This window comes from Melospiza georgiana, chromosome Z (genome assembly GCF_028018845.1).
Source record: "Melospiza georgiana isolate bMelGeo1 chromosome Z, bMelGeo1.pri, whole genome shotgun sequence".
NCBI classification, from domain to species: domain Eukaryota; kingdom Metazoa; phylum Chordata; class Aves; order Passeriformes; family Passerellidae; genus Melospiza; species Melospiza georgiana.
The window spans coordinates 72,607,132-72,630,286 of NC_080465.1; the positions used below are offsets into that span (position 1 = coordinate 72,607,132).

The window sequence follows — 23,155 nt, forward strand, 5'->3', positions numbered from 1 at the left end:
ACCAGATAAATGATATTCAACAACGTCTCCATTATGAAAAGAAATTAATTTGATTTCACGATTTTATTCTTGCCTCCTATGTTTGCTGCTGCTTATATTTTTGTTCTCTTCCACATACATGCAAACTCTTTCTATGTTTGATTTGGAGCTTTAAGGATGATTGAGGCTAGATTGACTGATGTCACATTTTTCTGCTGCTTCTCTTTCGACCCTTGAAGACAGCCACTGCATTTGCTGTTGTCCTTAATTTTGGCCCTTTACTTTTTTGAGTTCTCACAAGTGACCAACCCCCTTACTGTTTGAGTATTCACAAGTGACCAGCCATCTGAGATGGTTTTAGCTGGTTTTGTAGGAAATTTAAATGGTGTTTTTTCCCACTCTGCTGGACTGGAAATGCCTGAATTGAACTAATGTCCTACTCTGTTACAGGCAGAGAAGAGGATAGTGTGCCTCTGTACTGATATTGTGTCACACTGTGTACTAATCCCCTGTGCATAGTTGGTAATTTTAACAAGGACTAAAGAAAACTCAAACCAGTGTTGCCTCTTTTGGTGTCATTTTTCAATAACTTTCTCTCTGAGCAACATTTTTAAGAATTGCCTTCTTGGTATTAATATGCATATAAAGGGTAACTTTTTTTTAATCTTCTGCAAGTTTCATTTCATTTTTTTAGCCTGATGTTTCTATTATTTTTGCCTATGTGTTCACACTATTTTTTTAAACTTGGGCTCAGTAACCTTTTAGTGTTCTTTCTTCTTGTCTTTGAGGAAAATAAAAAGCTCGTGATGCTGCCAAGTCTTCTGATCCTTCTTCATTGAGATGCTATTGTGCTTGTGCCTTTTAAGCACAAAATATTGTTTCTTCGAGAAACTACAGCTCACCTTGATTTCTTTTTCCTTTCAACTCTTCTCCATGAATTCTCTCCTAGCAGGTTTTTTTTTAATGTACTGAAACCAGGAATTTCTGTTTTGCTGTTCCCAATCCCTTGGTTTTACAGGCATTCTTACATGAGTTTCTTTTCACCTTCTTACCCCCAACACATCTCTCTTTGGAGGCACTTCCCTGCTAATTCCTTGACCCCGTCCATTATGTGATAATGTTGCTCTGAAGGCACCAGGACTTTCTATTTCTTACTATTTTCCATTCCTGGTAGAATCTTATGTTTCTACTTTCCCATTACCATTGAGTCAGCTGTTATCAGGTTCTTGGTTTAGAGTTTGTTGTGCCTTCTCCTGTGTTTGTTTTGTGCTTTCTGCCTTTATTATTAACCAGATAATTTAGCAGTTCTTACTCTTCCTGCGTTCTGGACCTCAGAGCAAATATACACATCATCCTCAGTATGCCAAGACATTCTGCCTCTACTTTTTCTTTGTTGGTCCACATATAAGCTATGCATTTTTAGATCAATATTACAGATCTAGGTCTTACTACAGTAAGTTCCAGTTATGTCAATTAAATCATTGCTTTTGTCTTAAATATGAGATCTTAAATAAGACTTAAGTTCTGTGGTAAAACCTCCACATATTCACCAGTTTTGCATTAGGTATCTAAAATGTTCAGAGGATTTAACCTTGTCTCCTGATCAGTCTGTGTTTAAAACCTCTTGTTTTAGACATGTGCCTGAGCAGTTTCTCTCTTCATTCTTCCCCTTTTCTTCCCTGTTTTGCCTGCCCTGAGCCTAACTCAGAAGTCCCTCTCACTAAGCAGGGGGCCAGTTCCTCCTTTCCCAGGCTGATGTCTATCCCTGTTGAGCCATTGGTGTAACTCCAGCCTCTTGGTGAAGATGCTGGTGTCCTCCTGTACAAGCATGACGTGGAACTGAGCTGCTGTTGTCCCTGCCTGAGCTTTCTTGGGGTCACTCCTGTCCATCTAAGTATTGCCCCACAGCCAAGGAGGTGGCAGAACTTTGGATACAGCTTCTGGGCAGCAGCATTTTGCAGGAGTCTTCCTCTACCCTCATTCTTTTGGGCTTATAAGCTCTTCCTACAGCTTTTCTACCCAACACAAGCCTTTCATACACATGTGCAAGAACAGACCTACAGGCTGCTAGCTTGAAGCTGCTGCTTTCTTCAGTTTTCCTGGTGCACAGCGCACTGAGCATCATCCACTGCTTTAGAAAATAAAGCCCTGGAAGAATCTGGTCAACCAGACTTCAGTCATGTCAGGGGTTTTACTTGTTTCATAGATCCTAATGATCCTGGCAAAAAACCCTGTCTGCCCTGTTGCCTGCTAACCCCTGGCTCCCACTGACTCCTGGCTGTCTGTGTGCCTCCCTCTCCAAACTGCAGGAAACTGGGGAATTCACTTGCCCTACTCTTTTCCCAGGAAACCGGACAGTCACTTCTTTAGATGGTTTACCCACAAGGTGGCTGTGAGCCACTGCTGCCACGAAGGCAGGGACCCCATTGGCGTCTTCACCGTTCGCGTTTGCTGCTGCCCATCCCTCAGCAGCTTGGTGGGGAGCTAAGTCTGGGAAGAGACCGGTTTAAGCCTTTCCCAGCCCAAAATCACTGGCATGGACGGCAGGGCTGTCAGCTTCAGTCGCTGGTGAGGCCGGTGCCCCTCCAGCGGCCCTTGGCAGGAGCGTCTCCCCCGCTCCGGTCAGAGCCCCGGAGCTGCGGCAAGAGCATCCCCTGGGCTCTGCAGCCCGCATTTCAGCGCCAAGGTCAGGAGCTAATGGTGACCTTTTATTCCCTTGCTGCGGAGAGCAGCTGGTGCCCTCAAGTGGTAAATCGCAGGAGGAGAGCGGCCAGGCCGTGCGAGCCGGCCCTGGGCCGCCGGGCCGGGGCTGCGGGGCGCCTTCAGCGGCTCGGACACTTCTAACCACGCTGCTTTATCCTTGCAGGACGAGACGCCGTGGTGATCGTGGCGGGAAGGACGCTTTGTTCCCGACGGAGCGCGGACACCGGCGGCAGGCAGGCCTGGACAGCCAGAGACCCTCGCAAACTTGACCCACCAGCCTGTTCAAAGGGCCGGTGCAGCGCCTGGACACCACACATCCTTCCTTGACTGTGTTTTTGGTCAGCTGGAACCCCCCAGAAATCTCCGTGAGACTAGATGGGGCTTGCTTTGGGCCTGCAGCCCCACTCCGGCATGTCCCCAGGGGCTGCGGGGCGCCGCGGCGGGCGACAAGGGAGCCGAGTGGGGCCGGGGCTGAGGTCGTGAGGGGATGCCCAGGGAGGGACAGCGATGCCCATCACACAGGACAACGCGGGGGTCTTCCTCTCCCTCCTGTGCCAGTGGCTGCAGAACAGCCGGCGGGAGGGGGCCGAGGGAGCCGAGCAACAGCTCTGCCGCTCGGCCGTCCAGAAGCTGAGCGAGTACATCCAGCTCAACTTCTCCGTGGACGAGAGCAACCTGCAGCCAGGGAGCTGCGGGACTTTGGATACGGAGATCTGCACCATGTACCTGGCCCAAGAGATGCGGAAAAATGAAGTCCTGGGCTTGAGCTTTGGGAATATCCCTGCTCTGGGGGACTATGGGGAGAAGCGTCGGGGAGGAAAGAAGAGGAAGGCGCATAAGGGGCCTGTGCTCGACGTCGGGTGCATCTGGGTGACAGACTTGAAGAAGAACAGCCCGGCCGGGAAGTGCGGGAGAGTGCGCCTGAAAGACGAGATCCTTTCTCTGAACGGGCAGCTGATGGTCGGTGTGGATGTCACCGGAGCAAGGTAAGGGTGACAGAGCAGCAGCAGCTGCCTCTGGTGCCACATGGTGCAGGGCACAGTTGGTACTGACAGAAGTCAAGGAGAAGAGGTTTTGACCTTTGCTTTCCAGCCCCTGAGAGAGCCCTGGGTTCGTTCTTAAAATTTTGCAGAAAATAACTAACAAAATCAAATTGATAATTAGCCTACATGTGCTACTCACACTTCTTCTGGAAAATTTTTTGGGGTCACTGGGTCAAAAGATTGTAAGTCATAATCACCAGAGGGGCTGCACTAAAGCAGGAGCCCTCCTGGGTTTGTATAAAACTGTTTTCTTAAGCAAAAATGAACACAGATGCAGCAGCACTGGAATATTTTTACAGGTGCTCATATTTTTTGTTGAATTATTTCAGTTGAGGGAAGCGTTTTTGACAGCTAAATGTTGTCTGAGACTTTCTCAAAGCAAGACATTTTTGTGTTTTCCAGTTTGGAACAATTTCATTTTAATAAATTCCCTTTGATTCTAATGCATTGGCTCTCTTCTAATGTCTCTTGACCCAGAAAACTGGAAGTCTTTAAGAGTTCAAATCAAAAATCAGGATTCTTGCAATGCTACAAATTATTCTTGTGGCTTTTTTTTTTTTTTTTTTTTTTTTTTTAATTCAGCTATCCCGTGCTGTAAAATCAGTTATTGTCCCAGTTTTGCTCTTTGTGGGCTGGTAGACTTTCTCACATTGCCCTTTGCAAAGGCAAAACCCTTTCTCTGGTGTAGATGAGCATGTAAATGTTCATTCATACCTGAGGTTACAATGTACCTGAGGCAATGAAATCCTCCCCCTCTTGCCAAAAGGGAATTTATTTTGGGGGTGGACACTTGGGGAAACCCAGCAGGCAGGATCACTTCACTTGAATGTGTCAGGAGTTTGGGCTAACCATCACTCTCAATTCTGACACGTGGCAGAATAAAAGCAGTGACTCCTCAATCTGTGGGTGCTGGTCAGCTCAACCTTTTATGGTTTTACAGGTATGACAACGACCCTCTGTAATTCCTAGCTTGTGATTCAAAAAGTGTGTACATATTGGTACTGTGGCAGTATCAATCAGTGGCACCTCCAAATTTGAGAGGGTTTATGGCAAAAGGCAGTTAGTTTGCTGTTTCCCCTTTGTTAGATGTCACTGTTTCCAAATACAAGGGAATTGCTTGCAGTGGGCAGCAATAATGTTATCTTATTGATAATGCAAAATGAGAGACAATAGCCAATGAAGTTGGAAATATTTGGATATCTGTCCTTTTTGGCCTGTCTCTGAAGGCTTAATTTAGGGTTTGTACCTTTTGGAAAGCTCTGTTATTAAACCAGCAACCTGTGACTGCAGCTAATGGGAACCAAGTGCTCCATTTTCCTTACTTTTTTTGGCCGTTACAAAGGCAGAGTTTTGGTAGTGTGGAGCTACTGTTGTTCTTAAAATCCTGTTTTAGAATATTCAACATCCAATTTAGGCCAAAATTTAGGACATTTCCTGCTTTATTTTCAGCATCCAAAGCATCCTTGCCTAACTTGCTGTTTTCTGCTATTTGTCAAGGGTGATAGTGATGGATGACAGCTTGGGACCTTGAGGATGCTCCCAGTTTGGAGAGCTGGCTTTTTTCCTATCAGGGAGCTGGCTGGCAGCTCCTGCCCCATGTTCCCACAGTGTGCGTCTGGAATGCTTCAGGATGCTTTGAGAGTCTTTCAGGAGCTTTCCCCACTGGGGTGCTCAGAAGGGACATAATTCTGTCTAGCTTTACAAGAGGCTGAAAGACAACATCAGTTTGCCTTCTGGAAAGACTGCTTCCAAGAGGAAGCTTTCCTAGGGAATTCCATATTCCTGCTGCTATGGTAGAAGTAGCAGGGCCCTTTTCCCCTTGTTTTTTCAAGGTGTTGTTGGGGCAGGACAGTGCACTAAATAGTAGTTCTGACTCAGTTTCTGGCCCTGGCTGAGTGAGAAGCACTTCCAGGTCGATACAAGGGGCTCTGACTAGTGGTGTGATTTACTTTGTGGAGCCTGCGCATGGTCAGTGAAAGTAAAATACTGCCTGAGCTCCTCCAGCACCAGGTTGGACTGGGCAAGCAAAATCACTTCTTGTGTGTTTATTCCACACTTGCCAAGCTTGCCAGGGCAGCCCCATCTTGCCTGATGAAGGAGTTTTTTGTGCTGATACTGTGGGGAATCTTCTGATTTATTCCCTTAACAGTGGAGGATTTGGCATGGGGGTCTCACAGCTCTGCCATTTCCCACCTCTGCAGCACGGTTTGCAGAAGTGTTCTCACAGACCCTGGACTTCATGTAACCTCAGCTCTAGCTCTAGCCTGCCATCCAAACCCTCCCCTTTCCAAGGGGCTAAACTAATACGCCAGAAAACAGGAGAGAAGAGGTGAGGGCACACAGTCCCTTCTGCTGGCTGTCCTGTGTGTGGATGTGGTCAGCCTCTAGAGGATGCAGGGGCAGATGATGGGAGCTGGAACAGATTGGACAGCCCTGGACAGACAGGGCTGTTTTGGCACCTGCCTGGTGTGCCTACACATCCTCCTGTCTCAGAGTGGTGATGGGTCAGACACAGTAAGAGCAGGACAACACTTCCTGGAGGAGCCAGCTGTGAGTACCACTCATCTGTCTCTCCTTGCTAGGAAAGCTGAATATGACTTCTCTAAAGAAAAGTTATTTATTTAAATTCCACCTGATTTCCATGTAAACAGCAGAGACGGGTTGATTATTGCTGAACTTGTTTCTTTTATTATTTTTTCTTTCTTTTCATTTAGAGAAACATTATGCAGTAATAAAATCATCAAAGCTCTTTGCTTAACAGGGTATTATTACATTAGAGAGGAATAATGTAGGTGGTGTCATTTTTGGTGATGTTAGTGTTTGAGGGAAAATTATTGCTCTCTTTAGAGTTAGCAAATTGTGTGTCTATCAAACACAATTGCAGGGAAATGAGCTGTATTGGAATACTGAACAAAGGTTAGTCAAAACTCTGCCTATTTATTTATCTTCTGTCTATACAACTGTATCTCCAAAATATGTGGGTTATGTTCCCCCAGACAACAACTTCCTATGTATTTTGGATCTAGTCTACTCATTTTGGGCTATTACTCACTTATTGAACGAAGGCTGTTAGTGTTTCTACAGATGACAGATGAATCCTTCATTTCTTGAGCATAACTGAATGGAGCTTCATTGAGCAAGTCCTTGGAGCACTGCAAAAAAAATTATTTTTCCATGAATATAATTCAGTTTGAAATATTTGATTATGAATTTCATCAAGCATAGCTGCAGCGCTTGGACACAGCTACCATATACATTTAATCTTTAAAATCAGTGTTAAATAGATTTTCAAATGCATGCTTGTAAAAAGCAGAGTAAGATACATTACCAGTGTTGACAGTGTGGTAGAAACATGAGTTGTTATTACTATAATTTTGTCACTGAGAAAACCCAACCACTCCTTCAAGATATCATCTTTCTCATTGCCAAAAATTACCAAACATTGCAATATGTGGGAATACAGTCAGAGAAGTGGCTGGCTTCTTTTTAACCCACAAACTGGAATTACTTCCAAAAAAACGAAGAGAGAAATATTTTGACAGCCATACCTTTGCACAGTGCTTTCTTAGTCTCTCCTCTTCAGTCAGTGTCCAGGGGGAGTTGCTAAGGCTCCTCCTCAGAGTAGATATGGCATGCCAAATTTCAGGGAATTCAGTTTATTTTCGGAGGTGCTGAGAAATACCTTCAGGAATCAGGTCTGCAGTGGGGAGGGAGCTTCAAGTGCCACTACTGAAGGCAAATCTTTTACTTTACCTGAAGCCGAGGGTTTTCAGTAGAGCCAGGGTCTTTCCTGAATGCTTGGTGCTGCTGCACATCCTATGTTCATGCCTCCAGGATAGCTGGAACTGTGAAGATAAAGTCCTGATCCTCCTCACACGTCAGTGCCACTAGTAGGTGTGTGATGTATGAACATTCTAAGCGCAGTCCTGCCTCTCTGTAAGTGCTAGCAGCTGATTGCAGAGGACAATTCAAAATGTCCAACAAAATTGCAGGTCTCAAAATGTGCGTAGCACTCTGTGCTGCCTGCTGTGGCGGTCATTAACAGTCCTGGGCTATGCTGGGTGAAATCTTGATGTTCTTTGTCAAAACAAGGGTTCTTGCTGGTGCTGGAAACAAATCCTGCAGTTCTTGGCTGTAATTAGAGAAAGATTCTGCCCTGAACAGGGGTCTTCATGAGGGCAGTCTTCTTTGTTCCTGTGCTCTGAGCCCTGCAGACAAGGAGCAGACCTGTACCTGCAGAGCAGTGCATGTGCTGTGGGGCTGGGAGCAGTGAAGTATTTTCTGTGTCTGAGAAGAGCTGCTCAAAAATCTGAGTGTGATTTGAAAACTGTTTTGTCTGAAGACAAATGCTTTTCAAGGCACTTTTTTGTTGAGATCCCCTTTCCTCAGAAGTTTGAATGGGATTATTTTTTAACAATAAACTGCTTTGCTCCTGCAATAGGAATATTTTCTTGCTGGGAGAAATATCCTTCCCCTCCAAATGTGGTCCCTCTTTGATATTCAAGTGCTCCAATGTTGCATTTTCCATGAGGCACTGCTTCCTACCATGCTGTGTCGAGGTGCTGTCACTGCCCCAGGAGGCTGGCTGTCCTTGCCATGACTACTTGGTCCCTGTCCTGGCAGCTGCAGTTGTCTCTGGAGCATTTGCAAGATTTTGTTGCACTCTGTTACTTGTCAGTGTGTTCAAAATGCATCCATGTGCCCCTGCTGATGTGTGGGGATGGGATACTGTGGGAACCCCCTCAGCACATCAGCTGCAGCCCTCCAGGACACGTTTTGAGTAACAAATCCATACCTTAGCTGGGTTGGCTGTTGGAGTGTATGAATGCCTGTGTTATGGTGGAAGGGGGTAGTTCAGGTCTCTCTGCCTGTGATGGGATTGTGTTTCATTGGAATTTTTGGGGATTTATCTTCCCGGCAGTGCAATCTCCTTTATACATCCTTTTTGTAACAGAAAAATCACCCCAAGAAAACCACCACTGGTCATCACAGAAAGCTTTGTCTAACAGCACCCCCACCTCCCAGGCACATCAGGTTGCATGGATTGATTGCTCTGCTTTACTGTGTTTCCTCACCTCCTTCCTAAAGCAAAAGTGCTGCCAACACAAAGTGCTGCTCAGTATAAGCAGCTGCTTTTCCTGGTGTTAGTAGGGCCTTCTCTTGGTTATGTCCACAAGAAAATATTTTTGTTTTAATAGGAAAAATAATGGAAATTTATCCTGTCCCTTTGCCCTTGGCCAAGGGGCAAACATTTCTGTGTGAATTCCTTGTTAAAATATTAACAGCACTGACTACACAGCGAAAAATAAATGCAGTGGTCCTGGAGACTGCAGCCTCCAAATGCAGTCTCAGGGAATAGAGTTCTCATGACTGACCTAAAAAATACCCCCAACCTGTTGTGGAATTGAATTAGTTTCTTTTTTCATATCATATTACCGATCTTCATACTGTTAAGTGATGGATCAGGGCACAGAGGTTGAAACCTTGGCCTTGTTATCATGGACAAGGATGAGAAGCCTGTGCTGATGTGCCCTCCAAGCTGCCTGGTGGAAAATAAGCAGCACATAGGGATTTTGGCTGAGTTTTTTCTCATCCTGTTGAACTGCTGTGAGCTGGGATACAGTAAATGTGTGCTGAACCTGCACAAAATGAGAGAAAGCCTGTGGGTGTCTAACATTTGCAAGGCACAGCCTAAGTCTCACTGTGCTCCTGAAGTCTGGAGCATGCAGTCCCCTCTGAAGCATGGCTGCTGTATTTTACACTGATAGTGGATATAAATCCCCTGCTTGATAGTGGATATAAATTCCTCCCTCTCCCCTCCCTTTAAATATAGCAGGACTAAGAGACTAAGAAAGAGATGTTTTTCTTCCTTTCTTTTATGTTTCCTGGAAGGTATGAGCAGACTTAGCCACACGTGTTGAGAAATAAATTGCTCTGAAGAAATGAGCTTTATTCCAAATCCTCTCTTAAGAGCCAAAGTCTTAAATAGAAGGTCACTAATCCCCAGACTCAGCAGAGATCATTTAGCTGGTTTGTCCTCTTTGCTTTATTAATCTGAGTGTGTGTTCACTCGGTTTCCCCTCCTCACCCTCCAGTTCCTGCCGTCCCTCTCAATTTCCCCAGGCCAGGATATTCTGTGGAGGCACAACTCATTCCCTTGTAGGAGTGGCCATTAGCAACATCCCATTATCACAACTGCCTCCTTAACAGACTTTCTGAACCCCTCATCTGCCTCAAATTTTAATCTTGCTTAGCTTCTTGCTCAGACAAGTTTTATCTAAACCCCATTAAAAATGGTGGAAAGACTTCCACTGATTTAAATAGCTCACATCCTCTATGTATTTGCATGTTTGTCCAAAAATTTGGGGATCGATATGCCCATCACTGCCTCCTACATAGTGTCAGCACTGAACAACAGAGCTGGCCTCTCTCTAGAAATTGTGATTCCCCAGGAGCAAACATGTGTAACTAGACAACATCCTCAGGTTATCTGCCAAAATTGCTCCCAGCCCTGCCTCTGCATGCTTGCTTTTCAGAAACATTGCATCAGGCTTGAAAAGACTTGGACAGTGGTTGGTGGTGTTGCCTTAGGAGGTGTAAAAACTTCAGGGGTTATAGAGAGGGTTTTTTCTGTGCTTTGTTTTTGTTTTAATGAGGGGTGAAAGTTCTGATTAGAAATCTGTACTTTGCTGCCCAATGTATGGCTGTGCCTCTCCATTTAATTTGCTGTTCTGACCACGCTGTAAGTACAAGAGAACAAGCTGTAAGTACAAGAGAACAAGTTTGGGAGGGAGCTTTGCCCTCTCTGCTCTTCCCTCCCTGCTCATCCTCTGTGGGAACAGCCTGTTTTGGTGAGTCAGCCTTGTGCCTTGTCATTTACCTTGATTCCAAAGTGCCAGCAGGATCCCTTTTACATCCTGAGTGGGGTTTTCAGCCTGACACACAGCAAGCATCTCATGCTCTCAGGTCATCTGAAAGTACAGTCAGGGCGCAGCAGAACGTAGCTAATTGGCAAACTGCTGGAATGTGCAAAATACGAGTTGCTTTTTTCCACTGCTCAGCCAAGTAACAGGTGAGGCCTTCAGCCACAGCATCAGTTATTTTCACAGCCTCTCCAGCAGTGTGTTTTCTAGCACAGAACAGTGCTTTAGCCATCAATAATTAAAAATACAGATGTTCAAAGACACAAGCAAGGAACATTCCGTGCCCATTATTCCTACTCTTTCTGTAATGCTTATGCCCAAACACACCAGTTTGCCATGTGCAGTCATTCACAGCATCTTCTAAACTGTAAATGTGACTTTCTCTTCATATTCTGGGAGTCCAGAATTTTGCACAAAGCAGGCTGTGGGGTAAAGATTGGTTTTCTTGAGACAGAAGCTCTGAGCTGCTGCAAAAGTAGGAGGTGACTGGAGCCAGGCTACTGAGTGGCAGTGAGAATCCCGGGAGGTTGTTCTTTTCCGTCTGTACTGACTGATGTGCCATGAGCCCTGCAAAGGCACAGCCTCTCCAGTCCTCATTCAAATAGTTTTTCTTACAGCATGGTCTAAGTGAGCAGCATTCTCATTCTTAGATGTCTTTTGCAGCTGCTCTGCAAAGCAGGACAGGATCATACCTGCTTGGCAACCTCTGGGTGTGACTGTTGCTGTCCTGAAAGATGGACTAGAACTGAACTGTGACCCTCCAGAGCTAAAAGCATTAACAGCGATGGCAGCTTAAAACCCACTTATCCCCTGTCACTGGAAATCTGGCCTGGACTGGAAAGGACAGAAGCAGGGAGGGTTGAAAAATGGTGAACATCTTTCAGAGACAGTTCCATGGTCAGAGGCTCAACATCAGCCTCAGAGAGATGGTTTGTCAACATGAACCTGCCATCTATGGACGTAAGTGAGAGGATAAGTATAATAAACAGAGGTGAGATCAGCAAAGAGACAGGGATATAGCCACAGAGACAGCTGTTGCAGTGGATGGCTTTTGGGATGGGATTTTTTTAAACATGGAAAGCTCATTGCTTTTTTTAGCTCATGTGACACTTGCCTCCAGCTCCAAGCAGTATCACATGCTCCTTGAAACTTATTTTTCTGTCTCCTTTTTATCAAATGTGGGCTAAGAGGCAAAGGGCATATGTATCAACTGCTGACTCTGCAGTACTGCTCACTGTTCTTGCTTCTTTCTCTGGGTAAAGTGTATGTTGTTCAGCAAGATCATGTGAGCCTTGGAAGGAAAACATGTTTAACAGACCAGTAACAGGAAAAAGATAAGTTGGCAGGCACTGTGACAAGATTTGGGGCAGTTCAAGAATACTTGTACCTTCCAAAACAGACAAGAGTAAGGCAAATGGTGACTATTAGCAGCAAAATTCACCCTAGAGCATCCAAGACTCAAGAATCCCATCCAACTGAAGCCTCTCTAACAAAAAATGTGAGAAACTAGAGGTAAATGGAAAATGGATTCAGGCTTTTTCAAAATAAAACAGTATTGTTGAAACATGACTGAAAGAGGTTACTGTTACAGCTGATGCCTAAGACTCATTTCTATTGTTTAAAAAGGTGTCAAGGTCTGGTTTTAACCCTTCTCCATAGTTAGTAGTATAGATGACCAGATGATCTTAAAAAACACAAAAAAACCCAAACCAAACAAACAAACAAACAAACAACTTGCAAAATAAATACTTGATTAATGTAGTAATAACTTTGACCTATGTTTCCTATGCCATTATTTGACCATTGGAATAGGTTCAGGCTAGCAGGGTAACAATTTGATGAAACAAAAGTCAGGGAAGTCTTCCTGCCCATCCTTCTACAGTTTGACCAGTGTCTCTTTTTGCCATCATAAATAATTACTAAGTGCTTGCCAATTTTTCATAGCTGGGCTATTTTTATTCTGGTAGCAAAGAGAAAAAATCAGACATGTGGTAGCCAGTAAATTCTGTGGTACCATCTCTCTGAATATGGAGCCCTAGGCTAGAGGTTGGGGAATTCTCTCTTGAAAACTTGTGGATGACAAATGGAGCCAAACCAGTGTGTGATGTTCTCAGTGAAAATGGTTTCTAACAAACACTAATTGTTCTGCTGAAAATGACATTTCGTGTTTTCATCTCTGGAAGAGTTCTACTGAAACAGATTTTCCTCGGTTTCCTCTAGAGGGCAATGTCATATAAATATTTTAAGCAATTTCTTGGTTCTGTCAACCGGGAATTTTAGTCTGTCTTATCTAGGAATTTGCAAGACAGCAGTGAAAATTGTTTTTTTACACGCTTTTAAGATGTGTATATACGTAATGTAATCTGATTCTCAGGCTTGTAGAGTGCAGTAGCTAATCCCTTTAAGAAGCAATAAATATGTTGTGCATTTTGGGTAGATTTGGCTATTCTGGAATGTGAAGAAGGAACTGCTGATGAAGATTTGACTCTCTTCTATACCTGTGCAGCTTCAAGGACTTCTAGGAATTGCCCCTTATATGACAGTTGTAAAAAAGATTATAATCCAGTTGTCTAAGAATGAAGTTATCAGTTGTTGTAGTTTATGTCTGTAGCTGGAACTTCAGAGCAGAGGACAAATCTAAATACCAAGTCTAAGTGGTTCATAAGACCTAGGAAACAGAAAGGTATTGTGTTATTTATTTCCATAAAAATTTATGTGTATATTCCTGGGTTTACTAACTGTATTGCTTGTTTGATGGATGCTGGTAACAGCACAATTTCCAAATTATTTGTCCGCATAAACAGCTGCTAAAATTAGTATGACTCAAAGGTGGTCACTCTGGACCTTAGTAATTTAATTTAAGGGACATTTTTAGTCGCTGTAGTATAAAAATGGTAACTGTAGATAAAGGCTGTTTTCCATAAAGCTCGGGTGTAGGATTTGAAAGATATTTCCATGGGCATAAATTTATTTTCTGTCACTTGTATCATTATCTTCCTTCGTTCTCCCACACTGACATTAGGAAAAGGAAAATTTGCTCTGGAAATTGCAACATGAAAATGGCCTTTGGGAAATCTTTTTACAGTGTTGTCTCCTTTCCTGTCCTGATGGCCACTAGTCCTTTGGAGATTCACCATAATAGCTTTACAGGATTGTCTTGCAAATCCCATACATTTACTGAATTTGTGTGTTTACATTCTTGATAAAATATTTTTTCCAAAGTAGTAGCAGGCAATCTGCAGTTGTCAGGTTCTCTAAATGAATAAACCTGTTAGTTTGTTTTTCCCCAAACAGGAAACACAATTAATTGAAGTAAAACACTTATTCCCCAAAGTGCTTAATTTTGAAAACAATGGCCTGTGAATAAAAAAGCAGTATTTGCATTAGCTTCAAAGCCTGCAGGCATTAGGTACCAAAGTAAGATTTGCCGTCTACTTCTGAGTAATAGCAATTCTAAGAAAAATCTGAGGTCTTTGGTAAGTTTTAAAAGCTTAAATAGGTGAAAATTGCTTTTAAATTATTGCTGCTGGCCAGGCAGGACTTTTTCCTAAACTCTGCCTTAACAGAAGTATGATAAGCAGTTTGCAAATGTTAAGTTCCTGGAAAAATTTTTAGAGACCTGAGAGGAAAGTAAATATTCTTAGTTTCTTTTCTTCTGCTGCACGAGAAGCTTCGTGTTTGAACCTTATATTCATCACCACCTTCATTTAGGGCTTGTGTTTAGATCTCACTCTCTCTAAATTAGCTGGCAGCTTAATGCTTAATCACAGGGGGATTATTCCTTGCCTGGCTGAAGGGAGCTATGTTAGGGGCTGTGGGTGTGTGGGGAGGTTGTTCACTTTGGGCTGGGATCCCTGTTGATGGGCAGCCCAGGGAATGTCACACCTGCATGGCTGCTGTCACACCACCAAGGCTCACAGCTTCGTCCTCCCCTCGCCCCCTCTGCCTTCCTTGTGGTGAGTGCTCTGCAGTGCAGCTCTCTTGCTGCTGTGCTCAACCTCTCTGACAACTCCCTAACACCATGGGCTTTGCTGGAATGCCTTCCCACTCCAATTTGCCTTCCAAATTTCCTCCTGCCTCTGCATATCTGTCCCAGCTATACACTAAATAGTCTAATCCTCGATCTGGTATTCTGTTGTGGCCTGCATTTGGAAAGTAAGTGGTGTATACAGCAGAGCAGAAAATTATTTAGTAATCCAGTTTTATCATGGTGAGCTATGTGGTTAAAATACATCGGATTTCAATAGTTCACCAGTTATGCTGTGGAGAAAGAAATAATTGTTAAAAAAGGTGTACAGATGCCACATGGATTAGGAGTTAATAGCTGGTGTATGGAATTCTAAATCAACAAGGGTTTACTACAGGGCTGTGCCTTTAAAAGGACTCTATATTATATGGTGGATGAGAAAGGTGGAATATCAGTGCCTTATAAGAATGATTTTGTGGCTTAAATGTTTTCTCTGATGACCTGGGAAGCAAATTGTAAGCTGTGGAAATGAATTTAGGCAGTGTCCTCGCTAAGAAAAAAATCATGCAAGTTAGAGAAGTAAACATCTCTCTTCAAACAGGTAGATTTCAGATGAGGTTCAAAACAAAAGAGGTAAATGACAAGAAGGTAGAAAAAATTTAGGATGGAAGGAGGACTTAGAAATTCATTAATCCTGGCTGAATGAATAATAATCAGAAATGTTTTGTCCGATATGTAATTAAATTAGATATCATTATCTGTTAAAACCATTCAGCCAGCTCTAATAACCAAGGAAACCAATCCTGAGTCCAGGTGTTAGTTCCCACACTCCCTGAGGTTTTCCCGGCCTCAGGGATATTCTCTCATTTAATGATAGTATCAATAATAGTATTAAAGAATATGAAAAGTAATAGGCTCCCTTTTAATATAATCTTCAACATGCAGAGCAGCACACCTGGGATGCGCTGTCCATGTCCTGCATCAGGGGGAATCATGCGTGACTTTGCGAAGACAAGAGGAGATCTCCTCTAGATTAAAAATATCATATACCGTGCTGTATATGGAGTCATAAGCTGGTGTAAGAATCCAGCATGAACCCAGTGTAAAGAACTAGTTTAAATTCCATGTGAAGTTTTGACTTCTTCACATTTTAGTGGCATTTGCTATTTGCTTGTAGCTCATGCTGCTGTCTACAGTAGGGCCATGCTGATTCCATCTTCACCTTCCATTTCTCTTCCATGTGCTTCTATTTTAAATCATTGACTTGTAAGTTATGCTTTCATAAACTGTATATGACTTAGAGCTATGTATCTACCTCCTGTCAGGGTCTCACAGCCTAATGGATAGCATGTGTGGACTTAAGAAGTGTTGGGTCCTGGTCAAGCCTTTTCCCCATGCTGTGAACAAGTTATGGCCTTGGTGACAGGGAGGTGATGACAGCAGCTCACTTTCTGCAGGGGCTTGAGCTCTCGGGGCACTTTATTAAATGCTGGGTTTTATGGCAGAGAGTTTCTTTCCAGGTTCTTGCTTGTCTGGTGCAGGGTTATAAAGTCAGAGCACCTTCACAAGGGCTAAAATTCTTTGAAATACCTGTTTCTGCAGAAGTACATTTGAGCAATACCAAGAAGCTCTAGCTTAGGAGATACCTGTCTGGTTATGAATTTAGCTATTATCCAGTCTTCCCAACTATCTCCAAGAGGTGTCTGTGTACAAGAGAGAGATTTATTTACATGTAGAGTTTCCTCGAGTAATGACAGAATGGAAAAACTGAATTCTGTTTTTCCAAGGCCTTGAAGCCAAAACCCTGTTCTTTCCTATGCCTACTGCTTGCTATGTGGGGGAAAAAATCCAAAAACAAAACCAAAAAATCTCCTCAGCCTTGTTTTTGTCGCGGTGATCTAGCCAACACACAGCTTAAGTCTGATTTCCTTATACAGTATTTGAGATTTTCTGTGAACTGAGAAGGTCTGAAGCCAATCCTGCTGGAGCTGCCAGTTATCTGGTTGGAGTGCTTGCTCCAGTTTATAAAACTTTGCATATTATACTTTACAGCGTTATCTTTTAGAGCTGAAACAGTGAAAAAGTCTCAAAGGACTGAAGACTTTGGATGGGGTTTTATTAAGGAAAAAGGGGCCACTCTATAGCTTTATTGGGGAAAATGTGATTTAATAGTTTCCTGTTTAACACAACTCTTATTTTGTGAGGACTTCCTTGCAAGTATGAACAGGCTAATTGGGAAGCTGAGGAGGAACCGGTACCAAAAGGTAAGCATGCGAGAAAGAGAATAACAGGATTAAATATAACCATGTTAATTCATTGCATGGCAGACACATACTGGGAGCAGCCTGGTAATGCAGGGGCCATTCTGCAACCCCAGCTCCCAAACTTTACCCTCTCCTTCATGGTCACTTCACATGTCCCCATTGCTTTGTGGTCCCCAGTTTGCCAGTCAAGGAGCCCATGGGATATGTGCAGGAGTGATGTGGGAGTGTCAGGTGCAGACACAGGGAGGAAGTTTCTATGTAGTCCATGGGGTTTCTGGGGTTCCTCAGGCTCCTTCTCTGAGGACCAACTTGGTGAATGGAATGGGACAAAAAAGTGAACGTGAGGTTGGGCTGAGAGTTTCCTTTTTTGTCACGTTTTGCTGCACACTCTTTCAGCAGCATTCATCAAAGTAGCCTGGAAATTGTGTCCTGGAGAAATAGCTTGATTGAATATATAAGTTTTAAACTTAGCATTGCTCCTATTTTTCCCCAGGTTGCCTGCATTTGGAACTTTTAACCTTTAGATTGTGCCAATTGATCAAAATGTTCCCATATCATTACTAAAGCTTGATTTTTATTTTTCTTCTCTTTCAATTGATGGCAAAATCTGCTTCTGACTTAGGAGGAAGACTTGGAACCTTACCAAATGAAAACCTGAAGCCAAAGAAGAGCATTTGTTGTTTGAAATACCCCTTCTTTCTTAGTACAATCAAAAGGCAAACTATTTTTCATCCCTTGTAAAATGGTTACATATTCATTCAGGGGGAAGGAGGTGAATCCCAAGTGTAGGAGAGAGGGGAGCAGTTCCTGATTTTCATATGTGTAAGCATTATGGCAAGGCAGATTGATTAACTTGAGAGGTGACTCTTGGTTTATGACCATGTAAAAGGAGAATTGAACCTGCAGGATGCATTCTGAAATATGGTCAGCTATCACAGATTGGTCCATAAGAAAATATCACACCTCAAAAAAAAAAAAGCTAAGGATAAGTCATAAATCTTCAATCCAAAAAGATTAAGATATAGCCTAGGAAAAAATCCAAAAGGGATCAGAAATTCAAGAAGGATCCTGCCCATGGAGCCCATAGGCACAGTGTCTGAGATTTGCAATCAGTACCAGATGCTGCTGATACGTGATGTGGATCTTGTAACAAAGAAATGCTGGACCCATTCAGCCCAAGCAGGAAGCCTTGCAGATTAAATTTGTATTAGTTGGAGCCTGTAGATTGCTTTTGCAAGCAAAATTGAGCCTGGGTGTTAAGATGATCTGGATCAAGAAACCCAAATTAGGTTTCCTCCTTAAAGAGGAATGAGCACATTTTGGCACCAGTTTTCGTAACGGTTTTAGAAAGAAAATATTTGGAAACAGATGCAGTATGTTTCTGTATATTAAATCCAGTCTGTGAAATAAAGCTACTCTCTCTGACTGCACAGAATGGTCAGAAGACTCCTGGAACAAGATCTCCCCTAAATTTTATGTGTGTTTTAAGGAAGAATCTTTGAAACATTAATAAGTGGTGAGTGGATGGCATATTCTGATATGTGCTGGAAAGTATGCACAGATGAAATGCAGGATGGTTTGCAATGTTTAAAAAGCAGACAAGATCTGGGCTTCCACTTGGAATATCATAAGGATCACAGCATATTACATTAATGGAGGCTATTCTAGCATAAAATAAAAGCCACAATCTCTGCAGCCCTGGTCTAGGACACTGGGGTGGGTAAATAAAATAACTCCAGGGTGGAGCACAGATTGCTGGAGGGGACAGCCTCTGTTATAACCTACATTAATTTTGTAGTTAAAGAGAAGGGAAAAGTGTTGCTTTCATGGGAAATCCTAGTGAGCAAACACATCTGGGCAATGGATTGGGAACTTGGGAAAGTTAATTCCTGAACTGAGAGCTTGTGTGGCCCTACCTGCTACACAAGTCCTGCTAGCTGGGGTGCTGGCAGTGCAAGTAGAGCCTAAGCATACTACTGGGTGTTTGCAAGGGGGTAAGACACACTGTTCCCTGGTCTGCTTTGAAAACACACAGTGCAGAACTTGTGTTACTCACCTTGAGATGTGCTTGGGAGTTATGCACTCCCAGCAGCCTTCTTTAGCAGGGGTCTTGCTACCCCTGGCCCAGCATTATCCTGCAGTCAAGGTAGTGACAGGGGCTGGGAATTGGCACCAGCCCTCCTCTCCATGGCCCTTCCCTCTCTTGTCTTTATCTTATGCTTAATCTCCCTTATGCTTTTTCTGGGATGTGTGGTCATGTTCCATTTTGTGTCATGGCTAAATCACTTCCGACATTGCAAGTGAGGGAAAGCAGGGTGAGCACCTGGAGGCACCATCCTGGCACCATTCTTACACCAGATTGCCAGCAACATCTTGATGGGCTAGTTGCTGTCTTGCCCAAATCAATTTCCTCTATTAGTTTTGGAAATCCCAGTATGAGACCTGAACAGTCACAGGTGTGCAGAACCCTTCCATTCTGCAGCAGCACCTTGCTACCTCCAGATTTGGGTTAGTGGGTCTGAGGTACATTTTTCTCCTCTCTGTTGACCCCTTTGGGATTATAATGAGATGTACATCATGTTCTGTGTGTACAGAGAATATTCAGATTGCTGTTCTTGTGCAAAGGAAATAAACCACCCTGATAGCTGCATTCCCCTAGGCTCCTGAGCACCCCGTGCCACATTTTACACTCAGCAGAGCTTAGTAGAGTTAAAAATAGTTCTTGTTGTCAAAATATTTATTGGTAGTAAAAATGTCCTTAGTATACTTTGTGAAGTGGTAATCTTTGGACGTAACAGGGTAAGGAGAAATCAGAACATGGTCTTTAATGCTGAAAAAAAAAAAAGAGTTTGTCTTAATTGCACAATATGGGAGAAAGTTTAGGAGCAGAGACAAGTGCATCACCTTGGGGAGGGGAAGAATGGAATTTAAATGGAGATCTAAGGGTGAGTGTGTAATGTAAGATTCTATATCTTTGTTAAGTATTTTTTCTTCAGAGCTTGAAAGTTTATCTGGAAGAAAATGTCTGACTATGTGTAGTGGATGAAAGTCTTGCTGGGAGTCTTTGAATTCAAGGCACGGTAAAGCCTGGCTTTTCACTTTTTATTTGATTTTAGAGGGTAATGTAATTCTAAATTTGGCCTGCAAGTTATAATTTCTAAAAACAAGCTTAGATGTGTGTTTCCACCCTGGAAAAAAAAACCACTCTTAGTGATAACAGATTGTTTTAAGCAAATGCATGTTCCTGTGTAGTCTCAGAACTGGGCCATACACTGTAAAGAAGTGAATGTATTAAGTGAACAGAAATTTAAATTAAAACAGAGGACATTAGTGAGAAAAATGCATACAGTAAATAGGGATTACAATGTGACAGACAGCTTGATGATTTTTTTCATTCTAATAACTGTAGCTGGAGTTAAATGTAGCAGATAAGGTAAATTGCTTAAAGGCCGTATGATTTCTGGCTTATTGCTCTCTGTTTTACTTCAGCAATACCAGTACATTTCATTATATCTGTTTTCTGCTCTCCAACCTCAGCTATTGCTTTGTGTTTTGAAATTAAATACAGTATACTTAATGCCATGTAAATCACCATTGTTTTGAACTATGTGATATCGTATTGTTCTGGCACTACAAATTTACCTGAATTAGAGAACTGCTGAGGGAGAAAGCTTTATCTAAATTTACAGAAGCCTCTAAATAAATTCTACAAGCACATAAGGAAAATAATTAAAAAGTGAGGTCAGAGCTATATCATATAGATACATTGCATCATGGCTTGGAGTTTCGTGGAATATGCTCTAGAAGTGAGTATTTTTTAATTTATATAATTGATTTTTAAAAATAACGGCTTATAAATAAACTGCAAATGCATAAAATCAGCTCTAATATGATTGCTTACTAAATATAAATGTTTCCACAAACAGCTCTGCCCTCAGAGCTCAACCTCTGGCTAATGGAGCATATTTTGAAGATCATTTTCCAGAAAGGGGCTTGTGGGGAGCAGTGGGAGGGGGTTATCAATGCAGTCATCTTACCTTACATCACTGCAAGGAAACTAGCAAGCAAAAAAAGAAAAGAAAAAGAGTCTACTGGAGACTAGTGATCTTAAATAACATTTTAAATAACAATTAGCCTTAACATAGGAAGTCACAGTGTCAACCCTCTGGGACAAAGACCCTATGTCTGTGTTTTCATTAAAAACTACTGACTGCATTTTGAGTGCTATAAAAATAATAATTATGGACAAGTTAATAGAAAAATAAAATTGAGAGGTTCAATTTCTTGACAGCTCTCAATGGATTCCCATTCTCAGTTTCCTATGGATTGCTTTCCTTTTAGGATTTTACCTAAAAATCCCTGTGTTCTGTTGTAGAAAATGTCTCTGACTGTAGCCCATGTAAGTAAGGAGCACAGATGAAAATCTTGCTGATACAAAGAGGCAGGGCATCAGAATATCTCTCAAAAATCAGTGAAAAAGCATTTAATTTCCTACTACTTGTATGGTGGCAGGAATAAGTGAGTGTTTACAAATAATTCTAGTTTAGGTCTTGTAAAGGCCTGTCTGCCTGCAATTTGCACATAAAACCCCACTAAAGATTAAGGACTGGGTTGTTTTCAGCCAAACTTGGAGCTACTTGGATTTTTTTTGGTCATTGGAATTGTTCTGCACACCCCATGAACTTGCAGCCAGCACAAAAAGACGAGGGTGTAACTCCCAGCCGAGCTCTGGGTGGCTCCAGGGGCATGCTGGCTGTGAGCTGTGGTATTCAGCTCTCCAGGGCTGTTCATAGTAGCTGTGTGTTGGAGCTTTTAAACTTCCATTTTTTAAAAGACACAAACCAACCCAAACTACTTTTGTTTTGCTTGTGTGCAGAAGAAATGGAGAGGGAAAGGTTTTCTCTGTGGCAGTCCTCTCACAGTGTAAGAGCATGTGGTGCAGAAATGGGGCTTTCTGGAGGTGGTGGCTTCAGAGGCTCGGGAAACTCAGTGGCCTGAATGCACAGACTGGCCGAGTGAGCTGTGAGGGGAGCCACAGAGATCAGGGAAGGGATTTTTGTATTTACACTGTCACAGCTGGGAGCAGATTGTGGCTTTTGCAGTCTTTGACTCCGCCCTGGCATGCTGGATGCCCATGCAGTATTCACTCTCTTTTGTGTAATTTTTGTGGTTTTTGGCTGAGTCCTGAAGACTGTTGTTTCGTTTTAGGAAAAAAATGGAACATTGTATTGTTGTCCTGGCTTATATGTGGTCCTGGTGGATGCTTATTGTGTTTTTAAAGGAATTTCTTTTAAATATGCACATTCATTTTGATGCCCATTAGATCCAAAAGTCTTGGATCCTGGGAAGATGATGTATAATTAACTTTATCTTTGTGTGTTGTGTGTCAGGCATGGCAGACATCTAGTGTCCAGGACACAGCAATGTTGAAAGAATGCAAATGTCTATGACTGCTGTAAAGAACAAATGTTTCTGGTGCTTCCAGCTTCTGCAGATAATGCTTGAGATAAGGTAAGGCTTAAAAATAGTGCAGTTTAAGGTATTTAGGAACAGAGCTAATATTTAAGAACTTTTCTCAGTTGTTTCCTCGAAGTGTTAACTTCTTATACTCAGACATTAGTGAAACGATTTTAGTGACATTTATTTTGTGCTAATGTGGCCCTGTGGTGATTTGTGCTTTTTGTTGTTTTTCTGAATGTGAATCGAGAATTTATTTGTACAGAGACAATCATAAGGAAAGAGCCAAAAATAATGGCAGTCCCAGAAATGCCATGCAGTATTGCCACTGTGGTGTGGCATGGGGTCCAACTGCACCTTGATTAGCTAAGCACTGAAGTGGCTTTTTCTGTAGCTTTCTTTTGACTGCCTTGGGAAATGGTTTCATCAGTCCACCATCCTTAATTTTCTTAATTTTTTATTTTTGTACTCCTGAAATTCAAGCTAGAAATTAATATGATGCCCAACTCTGTGGGGCAGAAGAGAATGATCTGTGCTAAGTAGTTCTTCTTGCATATGTATGAAGCCAATTTTCTTTAGACAGATTTCTTTAGATAAATCAATGCTTTATCTTTATAGAACTGTATGACTCAAATCCTGTTTTGGCTTATAGCACAACAGATTACTTTGAAATGCACAGCTGCGTGTATGTGCGTAAAATATGTAAATGCTATCAATATTCTTTAAAATAAAAGCTAAGAAGATTTAGGGTCCTATCCCCCAAATTTCAGTGGGATGTTGGCTCCTAAACAGACCCAGAAAAGCCCTGCACAGCTGTCA

The 23,155-nt window shown here is 42.6% G+C and overlaps 1 protein-coding gene across 2 annotated transcripts in view; it reads left to right on the plus strand.

Moving 5' to 3' along the window:
- The first annotated feature begins 3,189 nt into the window (after positions 1-3,189).
- The window catches only part of PDZD2 (PDZ domain containing 2), a 136,224-nt gene continuing 116,258 nt past the window's right edge, over positions 3,190-23,155 (plus strand). For both annotated transcript variants that reach the window (XM_058044247.1, XM_058044248.1), the window contains exon 1: positions 3,190-3,668. In XM_058044247.1, coding sequence (XP_057900230.1) covers positions 3,190-3,668 — 479 coding nt within the window. The remainder of the gene's footprint in view (positions 3,669-23,155) is intronic.